General features: G+C 40.3%; 1 protein-coding gene across 1 annotated transcript in view; it reads right to left on the bottom strand.

The window, feature by feature from the left end:
* Positions 1-18347, bottom strand: part of SOX5 (SRY-box transcription factor 5) — a 279255-nt gene that overhangs the window by 233693 nt on the left and 27215 nt on the right. Inside the window, 1 exon segment of the mRNA XM_036400499.2 lies at positions 8504-8735. Coding sequence (XP_036256392.1) covers positions 8504-8735 — 232 coding nt within the window.

The raw sequence follows: 18347 nt of genomic DNA, 5'->3' as shown, positions 1-18347 counted from the left end.
CATGGCTTTGTATGATGTGTTAGTGGCCAGCTCCATTCTGTGAGAGGAAATAACTTCTTTCCTCTATCAGAAAAGCCAAAATGTCCTCATGCTGCACCAAGGCTCCAATAATCACCAGAAATTTATCACTGAGACTTCATAAATTTAACTGAAAACTGTGCAAGAAAGTAGCTTGCTCCTAGCAGAGCCCTAAATCCTCAGTGCTAAGCTCTGCACTCGTGTCTGGGTGTTTTCTGGAACCCTCCGCAGATACTGAGCACAGAGGGATTCAAAGCTGAGCAGGGTCTCCTGATTGCAACTGCAGCACTCCAAAGTGAAAGGAAAGAGGAAGGTTTAGCTTACAGAGATGAAAGCCACACTTTAAATTCAATCTGAAAATCAGCACAGATTCTGAAGCACGGATGTTTTGCATTATTTCTGGCTAGCAGTATTAACAAGTAGTGCAAGCTTCCACCTCTGACATGACTTAGTGGAGAGATACACATACAATCTACCCCAGTAATTCAGACTTGAGATGTCAGAAGGATTTTACCTTTTTGCTATAATATTTCTTATTTTCTGTCATCAAAATCCAATCCCACAGAAAGCTATGTGCAGAAGGAGTTATAGTCAGTGACCTCTCCTTCCCTCCCTCTTGCTACCATCAGCATTAGGTTCCAATCAACCAGATTATTTTGCAGGAACAGGGTCATAAGCTAAGCATTCTGGGGCAGGAATGTTTCTTTTTTCTGTCTCTATAAAAATAAATCATGCTCTTGGTACAATATAAATAAAGATAATAACAGTCTGATATTAGATTTTACTGGTCTATGCTTTAGACAATCTGTGTAATTTGCTTGCTGCCTGTACAAACCACAGAAAGTTAATCTTTAGAGCTCTTTATTTTTTCCTTGGGGGGGGATTCAGTTTTAAAAGCATAAGAAGAGGATGCTGAAACAGACTATTTCCATATTTCCACTTCCACTATTTCCACATATAATTACAGTCTTGTTTACACTGCCCTGGCAAAAGCTATTCCAAGTTACATCAGGCACAACTCCACTCAGTGACTTTTGCTGGTTTATCTAGTGATGCTAAATTAATGGGATTCACCAAGTTTACTTCTCCCTTGGAAAGAGCAAAAAATGATCTGATCCCACAACTACAACTAAACCAGAAACAGAAACAAAGCACTCGAGGGTGTTAAAGAGAACCTGGAAATGAGGCCGGCCAAACCATTCAGACATGCTTGCCACCCCAGGCATAAAGGACTCTTTTTACTTCAGAAAGTTTGTTTCCTCCATCTCACTGTCTTTTAAACACTTTGGAACACTGGTTGGTTCAGAGACAGTGCAGCACATCAATCTCCTCCTGTAGGGAGCTCTCTGAACACATCTTAGGAGCTGACCCACCAGTGGTAAATGTCCATTCCTAAGTAAACACATAATGAAATCTGCAGTTAACTTGCCAAAGGTCCTTCTTCGGCCGTGAATTTCTAGAGAAAATTAATAACCCCTTTTATTACAGCAGAGAAGGAGGTGGTGTTTCACTGATGTACTGAAGACAAGGGGATGCATCTAGCTCCATGAAAGGAAAAAATCATCACTGGATGACATGGCACCTTAAACGCCATTTCCATTCCCACTACAACCACCACTACTTTTGGTGAATCTGAAAAAGCATTAGCAGTGGGAAGAAAAACTAGAGAAAGCAAGCTGGCCTTGGCACAGCCTAATCCAGCTGAATTTTGTATGACCTGAGAAATCACACTTAAAGAGACAGTGCACAAACCATGAGCACATCACGAGTCCGTTGAAAGGACAGAAAACAAAGAAATGCTCCAAATGCCAACTGCAGTGGGTAACTTCCCATGGACACAAACCTCTGACAGTGAGGGAAGGGACTGTAAAACATAACTGTGAGCACTGAGGGTGGCAGAAGATCCTGGCACTGCTCAGAGCCTGAGTTTATAACCACAGGGATTCCTTGCAGCCCTGAAATTCAAGAAACCATGACCAACCCTTCACAATGCCTTTTAGGTTTGGTGTATCTGTGCTAAGTAGAGCTGCATATCACAAGCCAACCATCCCCTACTTTATTGACATTCTGTCCAGGCAAATAGCTCAACACTATTCTTACTGTGCAACATCTTCATATGAGCTATTTACTGAAAGGCTTTAGAATGGATTAAATAATAAAAATGACTAAGCTAAGTATGTCTACAAGCAGAGGAAGAAAATGGGCAAAGCAGAAAAAGGTTTTCAGAGGACAACTGAAAGCAGACAGGAACTGATAGAGTAAAGCTGGAAACAGAGAAATCTGCACCTGCACTGAAAAGAAAGGCAGAAAGCCACACCAGCTGCTCAGAAGAAGCACCAGGGGTATGAAAAGTGGGTGGAGCAAAGACAAAGCACATGGGGAAACTGTTCTGGAAGTTCTAAAATGAATTAACGACTACTGAAGCAAAAATGAGTCAAGGTGGTGTCCAAAAGGAGGAGTTTGTGCTATGTAGGGGGCAAAACATAATCAACTCAGGATTCCCACAGCCTTGCCTAGGGGAATATGTCAGATAAGAGTATGGAAGCCTGGCATGCTGCTCTCTACTCTGATAATAGTTACAGTGAGCCAAAAGCTTCTCATGAGTGCAGCAGCTTGGCCAAAGGACACACAGCCACTGAAAGGAAAGGAAAAGCACAAAAATTTCAAACTACATTTCTCTGGGCTTCTGTTTTCAGAACCATGGAGAACTGGGTGTTTAACTGGCAGCAGAGTTTGTGTCTCACTACAGCACCAGAAAGACTCACTGTCACCAAAAATGGTGGAGCTCCAGAATAAATTTGGGTAGAGTTCCGCAGGGGATGGACCTGGACTGCAGAAGCTACACAAAGTCCACAGCTATTGTTTGACTTCCAACAGGATGGAGAAGATCCCACAGACCATACCTGTGTTATGTCACACACAGGGAGTGTCTGTTGGAAGCAAAAGATGGATCAAGAAGGAGGAACATTTACATTTAGTCTCTTTGGATTGCTGCTATAAACTGGTCTTGCAGTCCTAGTGCAGCTTTCTCCATATCCCAGACCTCAGCAGTGCTCCTCAAATTGATACCACAGATTTTAAACACAATTTTGAAGTTATCTCTGTTGCTTAGAAAGATGACCAAGGTTTTTGCTTACATAGTTTTTTTTTTTATAGGGCATTTAATAGTTCTTTTTTCTCATAAGAGGGAGCCTCTGGTTGGAATATTCCTACCAAATGTGGGCTTTACAGTTCTACCTATCTCTTTTTTTCTGCAGAATTTTTCAGCCACTCACTTGAATTAGATTTTACAGGTATTTCTGCAGTAAGTTTAAATGAAGACATTTTCCAGTATGAAGTCAATGAATTGATGCCTAGGCACATAATCACTTGCAAACAATGGACACATACAGTTCCCAGCACTTCCATAAAACAAAGGTGTTTACTTTTCTGTTGATTATTTTCTGCTTAACTGAATTCAAATGAATCCATTAAAAACATGACTGCTTCACAGTAAGATGGTCTTCAGCAAAAACAAACAACTGCTGTTTCCACTTCTCTTCATGGCCTTTAAAAACTACAGTCATCTGCTCCCTGTATTCCAGGCAATATATAAGTCTGGTCTTGATTTGTCAAGCTATTGGTTTAAATGTAGTTTTAACCCTCCTGCTCAGGGAATGGGGGAAAAAAAAAGTTTTCTTACTTCTTTACTTATTTAATGTCCCTTTGGACCTTTCAAAGTCTGATCAAAACACCAATGGGCCACCTCAGACTTCAGCAGGTGTTTCTGCTGGGAATAATGTATCCACCCTGGTTTTCCATGGCCACAAGTGTGCAAAAGTCACTGTGTTAAAAGGGTGGTTCAATAAACAGAGGGAGACTTCCACGAGAGCACACTGCTCCTGAATGGCACCATGGCTTTGATCCCTGGCTCACCTGAAGAATGCAGGTGAGAGCATTTGTGTGCCCCAGGCAGGAGCTGCACTAGGAGCAGGTAATGTCAGCAGGACTCACAGGGATAGGACAGGAGGGAGAACAGGGACCAGGACAGGGGGGACACACAGATCAGCCCAACCTGAATGCAAGATGCTATCAAAGTGTTATCAAAGAGTTATCAAAGCTGTTTCTGGCTCCATCACAGCTGATCCTCAAGGACTGCAGAGAGTTCTCCAGGCTCTGGACCAAACAATGCAGTAGCAAATTCTGCAGCTCTTTGATGGGTCCTGACTTTTCAATGATTCCTTTTCATTTGTTCCCCTTCCTAACAGCCCACATGGTGACTCCCTGAAATGCTCCAAGTATAAAGATTAAACCCTGGTAAAGGCCTAAAGTTGTATCTGCACAAACTGCTTCCACCAGCCACTTTTGTGATGACATTTATAATGCAGTGCTTGCAACACTGCAATTTCATCATCTTATAAGTATCAATTTACCACTAAGAGAAGAGGGAAAGAACAGCAGACAAAGGCAAACTTACCCCTGTTTCTGGTTTATTTTAATTGAACTAGTCCTGTTCAGCTAGGCCTATCTCTTACAAAAACAACAGTTTCTAGTTTAAACTGTGAAATTGTGTGTGTGTGTGTGTTGTAATTATGGTGCCTGCTAACAATTTCATACTGCCACACTGCACATATGGCTTCCAAGCTAGCTTTATCTGAATCTTTGTGAATCTATTCTCCATGCTATTAAACTGAGCACATTCCACATCGTTCAAAAGTAATTACACTTTTGTCTAGAGTGTAGGAGACTGCTCTCCCCAAACAATGAAATTCTCATTATGAGAGCTGGCACAGTAAAGGCACTGGTGTTCACAACACTGTGCATTGTATCATCACAATAACTTATCCTAAGCTTGATGCTCAAAGGTACACTGGAAATTAAAATTCCTCTAAAACCACTGTGAGGTTGTTTTATTTTTTTTTAAATATGCATTCTTTAGCTCAGTATAATTAGAGTCCTATTTGACTTTTTAAAAAGCTATATGCATTCAGATTTCCATTCTCCTCAGAAGGTCTGAATAATAGCTGAGTGCTCCAGTGCTTGTTGTTCTGATCCACCACCATTCATATGCTGACAACTCCAGACCAACAGGTGAGGCACAGGCCAGGAGAGATGTGATAAGAGAATCCAAATGAAGCATTAAACAACCTTTTACTTGGAACAAGTGGAGGAAAAGCACAAAGCACCGTGCTGGTAAGCTCTTTGACCAGCAGTACTGCCATTCTCAATATTATTCCCAAGTTACACAGGAGTGACTTCATTCACCACAGAAACACAACTTTTACTGTGAAGCAACAAAATTACTGAACAGTGTACCAGAATATTTCCTATAAATTTAAAGAATTATTGAAAATTAATTCTAAATCCCACTGAAAGTGCAGGACAGATGTGGGTTACCAGGACAGTCACAGCCATCAGTTTGGAACAAGCAGGGAATGGCAGAATTATGGCTTACCACTTTCACCTCTTCTTCAGTACTTCTTTTATTTATTTTTCCTTTAATCCCATCCTGCATTTCACTGATATTCTATAGCTAAAAAGGATGGTCTGATTTAAACACACCATGCCTGTGGAATACATTAATCAGTACTTTCAGCCTTGACATTTCTCATTTTCCAGAATTCAGCACACAGACACCATTGGTGAGATCAGTGGTCTTGAGAGTTGCAAAAGCAGACAAATAGAACATAAAGGCAGGCAAATAGAAACAAGTAAAACAAACCTTTGTAACTCAGATGAGCTAACAACTATCTGTGCTACCCAAATACTGTAGCCTTAATAGGTTTCTTCAGAAGAGCTATTGACTGATACTGTAATCCTCAAGTGTTTCCCTGCAAGGCTCATGGCAGGGAAAAATCTCAGATTTATTCCAGGTCAAACCATTTGTCTCTTATTTTCTACTGAGCAGTTGCTTTAAATCTGATAAATTATTGTTTCTTTTCTTATCAGGAGTTTTCCTACTTGAAATAAGTATCCAGTTTCTTCTATCAAGAGAAAAGTTTGAGACAGAGTGATGCCTGCTTTGGTTGAGGCTGGTGGAGATGTCCAGAGGAGACCTGGCCCAAACCCCTGCTCAGGCAGGGCCACTGAGCTACACCTCCAACATCCTCAGAAATATCCTGTTCATTTTGATGGGCTGCGCAGATTTTTGCCAATTTTGAAGATGTCCTTATAGGAATTTTGCCCTCCTCTTATAAAAATCTACCCAGAATTTTGAGCTGTCTCACCAGGCTGTTAAAACTTAGTAAAGTGCTACAGGGTCAATTTCCAGGAGTGTAAGTTGGGAGGTGTGAAGCTCCTGGAGCTTTATCAATAAAACTGTATCAGACTGCAGTCTGTGGCGCTGTGTGCACACCTGCACACACCTGGATCTGCTTCCCAGAGAGGATAAAACGGCAGAATGTCAATTCCAACTGTACAAAAAAAGTCCTCTGCCGCGTTAGAAAGTGAATGCCCTGTGGGAATGATTTTTGTCACTGCTAAGCACACGAACTGAAGCCATCCAAATGTTATCCAGTGATCTCCTTCTGATAACTACATACCACAACAGCAGAGGGAGGGATTATGGCTATTTTACCCATTTAGACTGATCGCTTCCTTCCTTCTGGAGACACACAGGCTGCATCCTTTCTGAACTACCTGAGTGATGATTTACAGTCCTCACTGAAAGGGAGATATTACCACAATGTTACATTCATACAGGCTGGCAGCATTCTTAAATATGTATGAAGACAAAACTAGACCCTTACAGCCCCCCAAACACTGCCTCAGGTAAGGCTGCAGTGTGTCACTGCTGCAGCAAAACTATCTAAAACACCCCCATGATTCAGCACCTTGTACTGTAAAAAGACAGAAAACACTGTTTTGACATCACATTACACACAACCTCCATAGCAGGATGCTACACCAGATGATCAGCTAAACCTCTTGTTCTAAAAAACTATAGTGACCAAAGAAGCAAAGGGGTTAGTTAAACTCAGTTAAAGAGCAGTTAAATGTCCCAGTGAGGTGTAGCTGAAATACTCCTGCTGGCTCCTTAGAAAACAGTATGTTTTTATTTCATCAGGGTCTGATTCTACATTTCTGGTGCCATCACAACTTTATCTATTGACTTAAATGCTGTCAGAAACAATTCCTTATCTTCAAAACACTCTCTTAAAAAAGGCCACAACATAGCAAAGCCCATACATTACATACCCACACATCCCACTGGCTGGAACTGTTACATTAATGAATTTCATATCCATAAAGCATAAGATAAAGGATGAGAAATAAACAAGCTCGAAAAAGATAATGACATTGTCTGCCCATGAGTAATTTCTCCAGTGATGTTCTTTTCTCCATGTAAAGTTGCAATAACACAAACTAAAATTATGTATTCCAAAGCACTGTCTGAGCCTAAGCATTAGCCCAAAAAAGGAAGGGAAATGGATCAGGATCAATGAGTTATTCTGTCTAGGAGAGCAGCTTCAGTGAATATCCAGTGACTTGGTCCTATGAGAAATAATAATCCCTAAGGCTTTTTACTTAGGCCTTGTTATATATGCATAATGAGCTGTAAGGGCTTAAATACCACTGTGGAGCTCTTGCGGGCTTTTACGAGAATACACTATCACCTATTTTGCAATGCCTTTTTAAAAGCCTTCAGATATGCAGGTCCACTTATTATCCTCCCTCCAGTGAAATTACCAGTGCCCTAGTGGAGGTGGGGGACTGACAGAAAAGTTACAGCCCATTTGTAAATGGGCAAGAGCTGTGCAGGCTCTGTGCTTACAACAGAGCTTTGTGCAAGTGCCTGGGTGCTGGGGGCCTTTCCCTGCACCTCTCAACCTTTCTGAAAATGCATCAGTGCTCCATGTGCACAAACCCAGCACAGTGACACTACAATGCTAGCAAGAACAGGGCACTGTTTTGTCTTCTTTAAGACACAGCCAGTTCTGGGCTTCCCCTGGACTGCTGCCTGCCATGAATTGAGTGCTCAGAGTCAGCTGTAGAGTGGGAACTCACAAGCCAAAAAGCAGTGAGTTGATTTAATTTCATAAGCATGGTAAATTTTATTGTGGGTATCTGTGACGTGAATCACACATCAGATGTAAGTTTTGAAGTCATGAGAATTCAGTTTCTTTTTTCTTTTGCCTTTATACAGTCTTTCAAGCTTTACTGTTGCACAAACTTGGCACCAGGGTGATGTTTCAGACTCCATGCCAAACGTGACTCTCACTTCCAGTGCTCCAAACCCGTTTGCTCAACACACACACTTCCAACTCACACCAGTGCAGCTAACACAATTTCAGCACCCCACATGCCACCAGGCAAAGGGGAGGAAAAGCCTGCACTGAGAGGGGCTCAGGGGCAGCCCAGCAGGGCAGAGCTGCCCAGGATGAGGCGTGCCCTGTCCATGGGGCTGAGCCCTGCACACCCCACCAAGGGCAGCTCTGGGTGCCAAGCTGCTGCAGAGGCAGAGCTCAGAGAAGGGATAGAGCACAATAGAGCAAAGCAAACCTACCATTGTGTTGTGCTGGGAAGTGGGAGTCCTATGGCCACAGTTCTCCTGCGTCAGCAGAGAAACTGGCTGAAATTCCTCAGAGTGAGGCTTGTTGGGAAAACTCACATGCAAGGGAAGGTGAAAGGCTGGGAGCCCGTCACTCTCCTCTTCTCCCACTTTCTGTCTGCTTGTCACCATGGCTACCTCTCCATCTGCTTCCCCATACGGAGAGGCTGGTCGCTTGGAAGACATCCTGGAAGGAACAAAAGAGGAGAAAATAATGAAACCTCCAAATAAATCCTTAATGCCGTCATTGTGTGGTTAGGGGCCATTGTAACAGAAATGCCTTTTTTGTGTTGGCAGAGAGCAGGAAACCATCCAAATACCACTGCAAAGCACACACAATTGGGAACAATGGCCAAGCAGGTAGCAACAGAACAGTGCCTTGTTTGTTGTGAGAATAATACACTAATATAGCACTCCCTTGTATTCTGGCTTCTTAAACATGAAAATTCACCTAAGACTGCATAATGAAATGCAATTCCTTTTAAAAAATACCCATCTAGTTTTGCATTTGCAAGGGACTCTATGAAGATAGAATGTCTCCCGATACAAGCCATTGTCAACCTTGCTTTTAAGGAATAATCATCTGCATCTCATTATCGACAACTGATAAAAAAAACCAAAGTTAAATAAAATACAATACAATAAAAGAACTTGCTAGCGGGCCAAAACGTCTGTGTTTCAATATTTCACCCACGTGAGCAACTGAGGACTACAGTCCTGTTGCAAGGATCTTTCCAGGTCTCCAGATCTGGAATACTTAAGCAATTAAACATTTGGACATTAATAATCTAAGCTTTTTGACAACATAAAGTCAGGGGCTTTGAAAGAAGGTCAGGATTGAATGAAGATCCGCTATCAACTCTTTCTAGCTATATATCAAATTATTCCTTTCTGTAGCTAGATCAGAATAAAAACCCTCATGAAAGTGTAATTTATATCTCTACCTACATAAAAAAGGACACACAAGGAAGATACCTAGAGCACACATTGGAAAAACCACACAGAAATATTGACTTGAAAATCAGGCCTACATTGTGAAGTTTTTGTTAATGTCTGATAGGACATGCTTATCTTCAACTTTTAGAAACACTGAAAGAAACCTAAATCATGGGCAAATTCAAATATCATTCAAGACAAACACTACTGAAAATCTTACAGAACACAGAATGCTTCCAGTTTGGTCTCCAAAATAGAGGGGGGTACAATGAAGTCTTAAAATGCAGACAAAATCTGGGATTAATTACAGCAACCTTGTTCATGAAAATCAGGGTATGTCCATGGATGGCCCCTGTGCTAACCAGGGGCATCTGCAAGGAGCAGAATGAGGAGAAGTCCTCCAGGCACAGCCAAAACAAGAAATTAAAAACAGGGAAATGTTTCATGGGAAAAAAAATAAATAAAGTTATAAATGAGGAAACTGAAGACTATTTGTATGCAAAAGTTAAAAAAAGGGGCTGAAGTAATATTGCCCCTCCTCAAAAATGTCGTATTTATGATTCTCATGACTCCATTTTTTATTCTGCACTCCACAGTTAAAGGGCTGCACTGGAAGAGCCCAGCAGCCTCCTGAGCCATGTGTGGGGCTGCTCTGAGGTGGAGCCTGTCCACAGGGTTTGGCATATTGAGCACGGAATGGTTCTCAGCAGCAGTCAACTGGGTCTGAAAACAAACAGCGACTTTAAACAGCCCTTTGTTAAGACTTATTTTGCTTCTAATGATCTCATTTCGAGCCTTGCCTCCTGAGCCAAGTTAGATTATATTAAGAAAAAAAAAAAAAAGGGAAAAAACCCAGAAAAACCAACAACAAAAACTCAGACAAAAAAACTCCCTACCAGAACCTACATGCAGCTGCACATTGCCTGTTCTGAACACCACCTATTGCCAGCGCTCAGAGAACCAATCTGTATTTTCTATTAATGTCTGCCTTAGTCCAACAGACTAACACTTCATACATCCTACCTGAATTCTGTCTTCTAGGCTTTCCCACCTACGTGTCTGCAGCAAAGCATATGCACAAAGACAGAGATCACCAGATAGACTCTTACTGGCAGTTTGTTACTAGCCCACTGAATTCAGCATTTTACAGCTATGTTTGATGTGACAGATCTCAAACCCTTCTGCAGAAACCACACAGCTCCCTTCTAAAGTTAATGTGAATTATTCATATTTTGCATTGTACTGCACCGAGATCGACATTTGCTACAGAATTTAAGTTTTTTGGTTACTCATTTTAACCGTACTTTAATAGAAGCCTGGGCATTTACAAAATCTCTCTGAAAATCAGCACTAAGCAGTTGTCTCAATTTTGGCAAACAAAAAGGGACGGACACAAGATCATTACTCAATTATTCCACAGTAATTTTCTATACTTTAGAACAGCTATATTTGATAAAATGACTGAAAATATTGTAAGCCATGCACAAAAGTCCCCACTGCAATTCACTCTGACAATAAATTACAGAGAGAGAGGATGCCTTGCTTTGTATTGATGATTTGGATTATACATTATATACTCAAACTGTGTCAAGAACTCCTACTGCTGTTAACCTAGAATAACACAGATTCTGTCACATTGCTTCACAAGGAAAGTTTGAATATCACGCTGAAATAAAGCTCTTCTGTTAACTTTGGATGTGAATATAGAGTTTCAGATCATCTTCCTCTGCTTCCCAACTGTTCCCAACAGGGATGAAATAATTTTCTGCAGGGAATTTATATAAACAGACAAGGAAGATAATAGAGGTGTCCACCTCCACGCACTTGCAATAACAGAGATTATTTTGCTTTTGATCTAAAATGAAAACCTACAGGTTGGATTGTAGACCAAACTAAAGTGAAAGCAGAAAGGGTAGAAGAAACTTTTCCTTTTTTCTCTAAAACACCCAGTTTAAATTACAAGCCACAAACCCATCACCATCCTAGAAGACTAACAAATCACTAAAATGGCTAAGGCAGAAAAGCTGAGCTTTAATCTGTGTTAATCTTCCAAGAACACCCAAAGAAATGGACACACAAAGCTGGACAGCTCAGCCATCAAATGCAATTTTGTGTTCAGGCAGGTCTGTCCACAGACAGCCCGAGTCAGACAAAATCAGTTTCACAGAAATTTCTTACTCCTTATGAACAACAAGAAATTTCCACAAGAAAATGGAATATTTAAATAAATAAATTAATAGATCCACATCTACTTTTGGAAATGTCTTCCTAAAGGATAATATCTATCAAAGTCTGTAGTTGCAAAGGATCAAATCTCTGAGTGGTTCCCAAGTAGAAAACATGAAACAAGAAAAAGTCAACTACAAATTACAGCTTGATTGGTTCATTTCCCAAATTTGCTATGTCCCCACATCATGCATCCCCTAATATTCTTCTTTTCATAAATCTGGTTTATCCTACTAAGCTAATACCAGGTCTTAACAGATTCCACATCTAAGATGCAAGCAGAGTTCCCATCACAAACAATAGGGAAAGGGAAACAGCTAAATTCTGAGCAGCAACAGTACCTGAAACTGAGCCCTTTTAACCAGATCTAGACCTAAAGAAGTACTGGAATTATCCCATCCTAACAAAGGACTGCAAACATCCTGGATCTGCCCTCAGTGATAACAGTTCACAGCTCACAGAACTTCAAGATCTTTCCCTCAAATTTAAACTCAGAATCGTTTTCAATTACATCACTCTGAAAGAAGATTTAAAATGGAACAGGAAACACCAATTTATGGATAAGATTAAAAAAAGCACCCCAAACCCCTAAGATATAACCCAGAAAGGTACAAAAGTAATACAGCACACCAGATTCCAAATGTAAAAGGTGTCACTGCAGATGAAATCTGTTGCAACTTCATTGTTTCAAGAAGAATTGCATTTTGAAATATCATTAATCACTTCTACTGAATAAAAACAGGTAGGTGGCAATTTTTTAGGAAACCTAAATCTGCAAAGTTCTGATCCACAGGGACACAGCTTGTACCCAGGCCATTCCACAGACACAATGGAATTATGAAATGCATCTCCATATATGAATTTATCAGTGGTTCACCTGGAACTGAAGATTCAGTTCTGATGATTAATTCAAATTTGATACTGTTTCCTTGTAAAGAGACCTGTTTCCAGAAAGGCTTCTTAATATGCAGAAACCACAGGTAAAAAACCCAAACATGCTTTTTGTTCAATTCTCATTAAATAAATGCTTTTCCTCGTAGGAAGAATGTTTTTTTCAGGGAAGTAAAAACCTCATTGTTCTAACTCACTCTTATCCAACAAATATTTTATGTGATTCATATTACAACAGTTTCTCCAAATATTTCTTTATGCCCTTCAGTTTGTAACAGACTCTTTGTAGGCTTAAATTGACACCCTGTGTCTATTGATCTCAGAATTTTCTGCATTGACTTCAGCATGGCTGGATTTTCCCACTGGAGCAAGTAAGAGCTACACTACATCCACATGAATTGCTTCCTACACTTATTGGTTCCATCCAAATAATTTCAGGCTGGTAAATATGACTATTTTTCTTGCTTGCTTTTTCCCTTGGATTCAGGGTCTCACAGAAGTGATCTTTCCATAGCTATATTTTCTTTATTATTACTATTTTTAAGAGAACCTCACTTAAGTGTCCCCCACTACATCTCCATTTGTTCATTGGTTTCGGTTCATTTCATCCATGATTGTACTCCCCAAATAAACCTGAAGTGGTGTTCAGTACTCAAGGAGATAGTGCCCTCTAGCACACAACCTGCATCCTTTCCAATTGGATTGTTCGTGCCATAAAATTTAATAAATTTTGTGTCATAAAACTCTAATCTTGTTACATTAAGCAAAATACCTCAGAAACATTTCAGATACCTACAAAAGCTTTTGGAGAAGGGGCTTATCCATGTCTTCAAAAGTGTCAAACACAGATGTGTCAGGAGAAAAAGATATGAGGCCATAAATCTTAACTTGTTGGGAGTTAATTAAGGGATTCATCAATCATTTCACAGCTCACCCCATACACACAGGCAAAATCCCGTCACAGCAATCACACAGCCCACAGCAATCTACAGGTTAAAAACTCCCCAAGCCCCTCTGTTCTGACTATTTATAAATGACTTGCTATAATCTAGCATTAAGACCTGTAATTATAAACCAGCATTAAAACAGGCCTGCAAAGTTATGGATAATTATAGCTGGTACACTTTTTAAAGAAATAAAAAGCTTTTCCATTCAAACACAGGCTTTGCCTCTCTGACAGCTCCAAGTCCACAGGATGTAGAAGGATGATTTAAACTGTATGTCAGAACTCTGAGCAAGAATCTCTTTTCCCCCTTCTCAAGGGAGGCGTTGCTGTTTTCTCACCATAACCAGGCCTGACTGCAGTGGCACAGCCAGCTCTGAACCAGCATGGGAACATCACCTCTGAGCTCCTCTGGCAGCCACAAACCCTTCTGGGGCTTTCTCGTGGGCAGGGTTCAAACCCCTCAGCCCTGAGAGCAGAGGATGAGGAGCAGAGCAGCACCAGCCCAGCACCAGGAATCTGCTCCCGAACGCGGCCCGAGTCCAACTCAAATACTGAGAGCTGAAGCAGCCCAAAAACTTCACTTGGATTCACAGTCTGCCTCTCTGCAGGGATATTTACCTCTAATTACAGTCCTTGCTGGAAGCTGCAGACTGCCTTTCCGCAGGAAATAATTATGATTACAGACAGCAGCACTGCTACTATATCTAACGTATAACCATACACACACGTATAGATGCATAAACACAAGCTTATACAAAACACCAGCAATGCATCTGCTCATCCCTGACCACATTTAATGCTAATAAAACACTTCTTCTTCCCAGGTTCCCTGAAACCATGATCTCTCCTTACACACAGCCCAGGCAAGAGGTGCCAGTTAACACTAACAACGGTTTCCATTCTGTTTTGGCCCCAAAGTAATTCATTATTTATGTACACTGAATAACTAGTACCTCTAAAAAAACCAACTCTATTCATTTTGACAAGATTACTTGTGTAATAAGGTATTACTCAACATGAGTAAGGGTGGCAGACTCCCACACACTGTCCCACTGGGAACTGCAAGCCTGACTTGTTTCTACACACACCACTAAAAACAGACTTCATTTGGCAATATCTTTGAGTCATTTACAGCCTGGTTTGGAATTCTTCACTGAAGTAATTCCACAATTAAAAAAAAAAATTTGAAAAAGAAGCAAAAATCTGTAATCTGCTAATCAGTAAAAACTGTGAGTGAAACGTGCTCTAATCTGTCACTCACATGGGGTGGGATAATCTGTTAATTACTACTTTCTAGGATCATATCAATCAGTTATCTTCTAAAGCACACCTATGCTACAAATCACTTGTGCTATTCAAAGGGGGTTTGGTGAACAAGTCAACTTTGTTAACACAAACCCACATCACTGCAGCATAACCTGAGTAATATTTCTGTGCAGCTGCCTATTATTGGAGCTGCCACAAGTAATCCCATGCTTAGGGACACCCCATAATTTCCATTTCACCCAGTCCACCTTCTCCCTTTGGCTTTCTAGATTTCCTCTCTGTATGGGGTAACTTGAACAATCTTGGACAATCCTTCAGTTCAGAGGATTCTGAATATAAAATGAGAAGGGAATATGTAATTCCCAATCCATTTTAAATTTTAGTGTAATATCAGCAGCCCAGGTCATAAACCTGATATTCCACATAGCGAGGAAATTGTTTTTTGAGAAAAGCTGCTGCTCCAAGTTCCAGTGGTAAATAAATAGTTTCAATTTGACAAGATTTGAACCGCTCCAATACTAAAGTTGTTATAAGTCTCCTTCAAGAAAATGTTAACAAAACCCTTTTTTATTAGAAAAATGAAAAAAAAAAATCAAAAACCACTTTTGAAAAATTCCATGCCATCAACTGAAATTTTATAATCTGCATTTTTTTGCACTTGCAAGGGATTTATGCACAAAAACACCACTGTAAAATCAAGTCTAGTAAAAATCAATTTTCAAAAGAAGTTCATGCTGAACATTCCCACCATGTGCTACACAAAGCTTTTCAGGGATTTTTTACCCAGCAGGTAACTGGGAAAGACTGTGCATGAGCAAGTTTTTAGTGAAACAGTGGCCTGAAAGAAAGCAGACTTCAAGCAAAACAGAATTTGGATGGTAATGAATGCACTCCTATCTGCTATAGTACTGTAAGGAATATTACCTAATTCTTCCATAGATCTCACAGAGAATTTGCATCTCACTGGTGTGTGCTAAGCAGGAACATTCAGCAATTCACCCAGAGACACACACTCAAAGTCAGCTTCAGCAGCAGAACCTGTGTTCTCCTGATTTGTGTTTGGCACCTGCCAACTTCACCACCCCTTTGTTTTTCACTCATCTGTAATATCAGCTAAAAGAGCCAAAAATCCAGTAAAACACTTTTAAACCAGGATGAGATTTTAGTTCCTGAAAAGTGTGCTTCTAAGGGATCAAACCTCAAAATCTGTGAGTTTGGAGCCCTTGTCCAAGGCAGGAGAGGCACGTGGTGGTGGCACCGAGCGCATGGCGGTGGCGCCGCGGTGTCAGGGACGATAAGCATCCACCAGCACAAACTCTGAAACAGCAGGATGCAGTCATTGTTGATGTTTCAAGCAAACTGAGCCTGATCACTGGCTTCTTTCATGCAAAAGACTCTGCTTGGATGATTTTGAATTAAATCCACAAGCTCATTTATTTTCCAGTGCATCCTCAAATTAACTCTGGCTTCCTTTCCTTTCCAGCCCCCAACCTTTCAGAAATGTACCCTGACTCTTCAGCTCCTCATACATCTTGCTTTTTTATTATTTATTTATTATACTTTTTATTATGATGTAAAATTTGTCATCATGCCACCACAAAAACAGCAGAGCTTTGTTTTTATTTTCATGTAAAGTTTTAGGAAGGGCTCGCTGCTGAAAGCACTACCTCAAGCACTGTGACATCAGGTAATCACCACTCTGCTGGTTGAACTACAAAGAGGATCTAGTCAAATAATTAGAAATTCCAAGCCTTGAGATTTCACTGCATAAACTAATACCTGAAAATGACAGGAAAGTCATCAGTCCTGCTGCAGACACTGAGTGGGAGACACAAGGAATCCACACATCACACACCTGATTCCCACTGAGAGAAATGAAGGCAAGGACTTGAAATGGCTCCAAAATTATGACAGTTATTACTGAGTTATTACAGAGAAATTTGAGGAAGATGGACTCATTTTGGAAAGTGAGTAAATATTAAAACTTTTGCAGTTTTGGGAGCTTATTCTCGGTCATTCACAGTATTTGTCTAGTCAAGCTGACACAAATTTTTGTTCAAGCATTGTTAAATGATTAATTACTTTCAGTAGAATCAACATTAATAAGAAGAATTCTCCCCCAAAAATGCCCAGATTTCAGTGTGAGGAGCCATTATTTTGACTGAGACCTTGGTAGAATGTGACACAGCTTTTCCCACTCCTCTACCATGCCAGTGGTCTGATGTGAGTGCCAAGCAAACAGCCACTGAGCTTCAACCCCCCCTCTCCTTTCCCCTTTCTTTATTGAAATTCTAAACTCAACAAATGATATTCTAACTATTTTATAAGCAACATTTCCTCTGCAGAGTTTGTGTGTAATCACAAATCAGAAACACAGAAATTTTTAGAAGTTTCTTTTTTTCCCCACTTCACTCTCAGTTTCACTACTGTTAAGTTCAGAATAATAACTTTATATTGCATGTGTGTTTCCTTCCAGTAAATCTACCTATAATTACACTAAAAAAGTGATTTTCAAGGTACCCACTGGTGTTTACTCATCTGAATTTGCAGTATCATTCTACCTTATCATCTAACTCCTGCTCCAACCATCACTTGCATCTACATTTGCACCATGTCAGCACTTTGTAAAAAAAAAAAAAAGGCAAAAACCCATAAGCACACATGAACACATCCATCCACAGGTGTCCTGAACATTTCCTAGCTAAAATGATCATGCCAGTAAAGCAGATAACCACTGATAGCACAAACTTGCATCACTGAAATATTGGGCCTTTAATTAAGTTTAGTGGGAGCAGAACTGAGGCCTCAGAGAAACCATTTGTACCTTTAAGAACTTCAGAAAGTGAAATCAGTTCTGCATCTGTGAGTGTGATGAAGGGGGCTATGAAAAAAAAATTAAACTTAAGCAGAGCAGTGCTTCTAATGGATGTAAACCTTTTCTTGCCAACAGGTTAATTCCAGCTGCCCAGAATTTTTATTATTCTTTTTTGTTCACATCCATGTGCATGCTCCTCCCTTTCTGGAGGGTTTGTACATGACAGGTGCATTCTTGGCCCAGGAACAAATAATCCTGGAGACCCCAAGAAAGAAAAATCAAACTGAACTTGAAGATAAAATCACAGGGAATAAATACATCATTGCCTTTCCATTATGCTAAAAAAACACCACCAAAAAAAAAAAATTTGAACATTTATAACGTACAAGCAATTTGAGGTAGGATTTTCAAAGCTGAAAAGAGATTGTTCCAAAGCCCAGATGTTGCCTTTCAGAAACCAGTGAAAATTGCTGCCTCGGAAAATTACTCTGAAATACCAATAGAGTAAACCAAAAATTGTTTAAATAAAAATAATTCTACTCAGACGTTCTGCTATTCCAAGAGAAAAAATGAACTTTTTTCAAGTGTTCAGGCGGTTTTGCATTCCTATCTCCTACTTCAGATGATCCACACTCACGGATCATCTCTGGCCTAACAAATAGGGGATAAAACAGGAAAAATGTCTGGCATGATGTGAGGGCTCCTGCCTCACTGACTGT

Source organism: Molothrus ater, chromosome 5 (genome assembly GCF_012460135.2).
Source record: "Molothrus ater isolate BHLD 08-10-18 breed brown headed cowbird chromosome 5, BPBGC_Mater_1.1, whole genome shotgun sequence".
In the NCBI taxonomy this organism is placed as follows: Eukaryota; Metazoa; Chordata; class Aves; order Passeriformes; family Icteridae; genus Molothrus; species Molothrus ater.
Note: the sequence above shows the minus strand (reverse complement) of the source record. Positions and strands in the feature narration are given on the sequence as shown.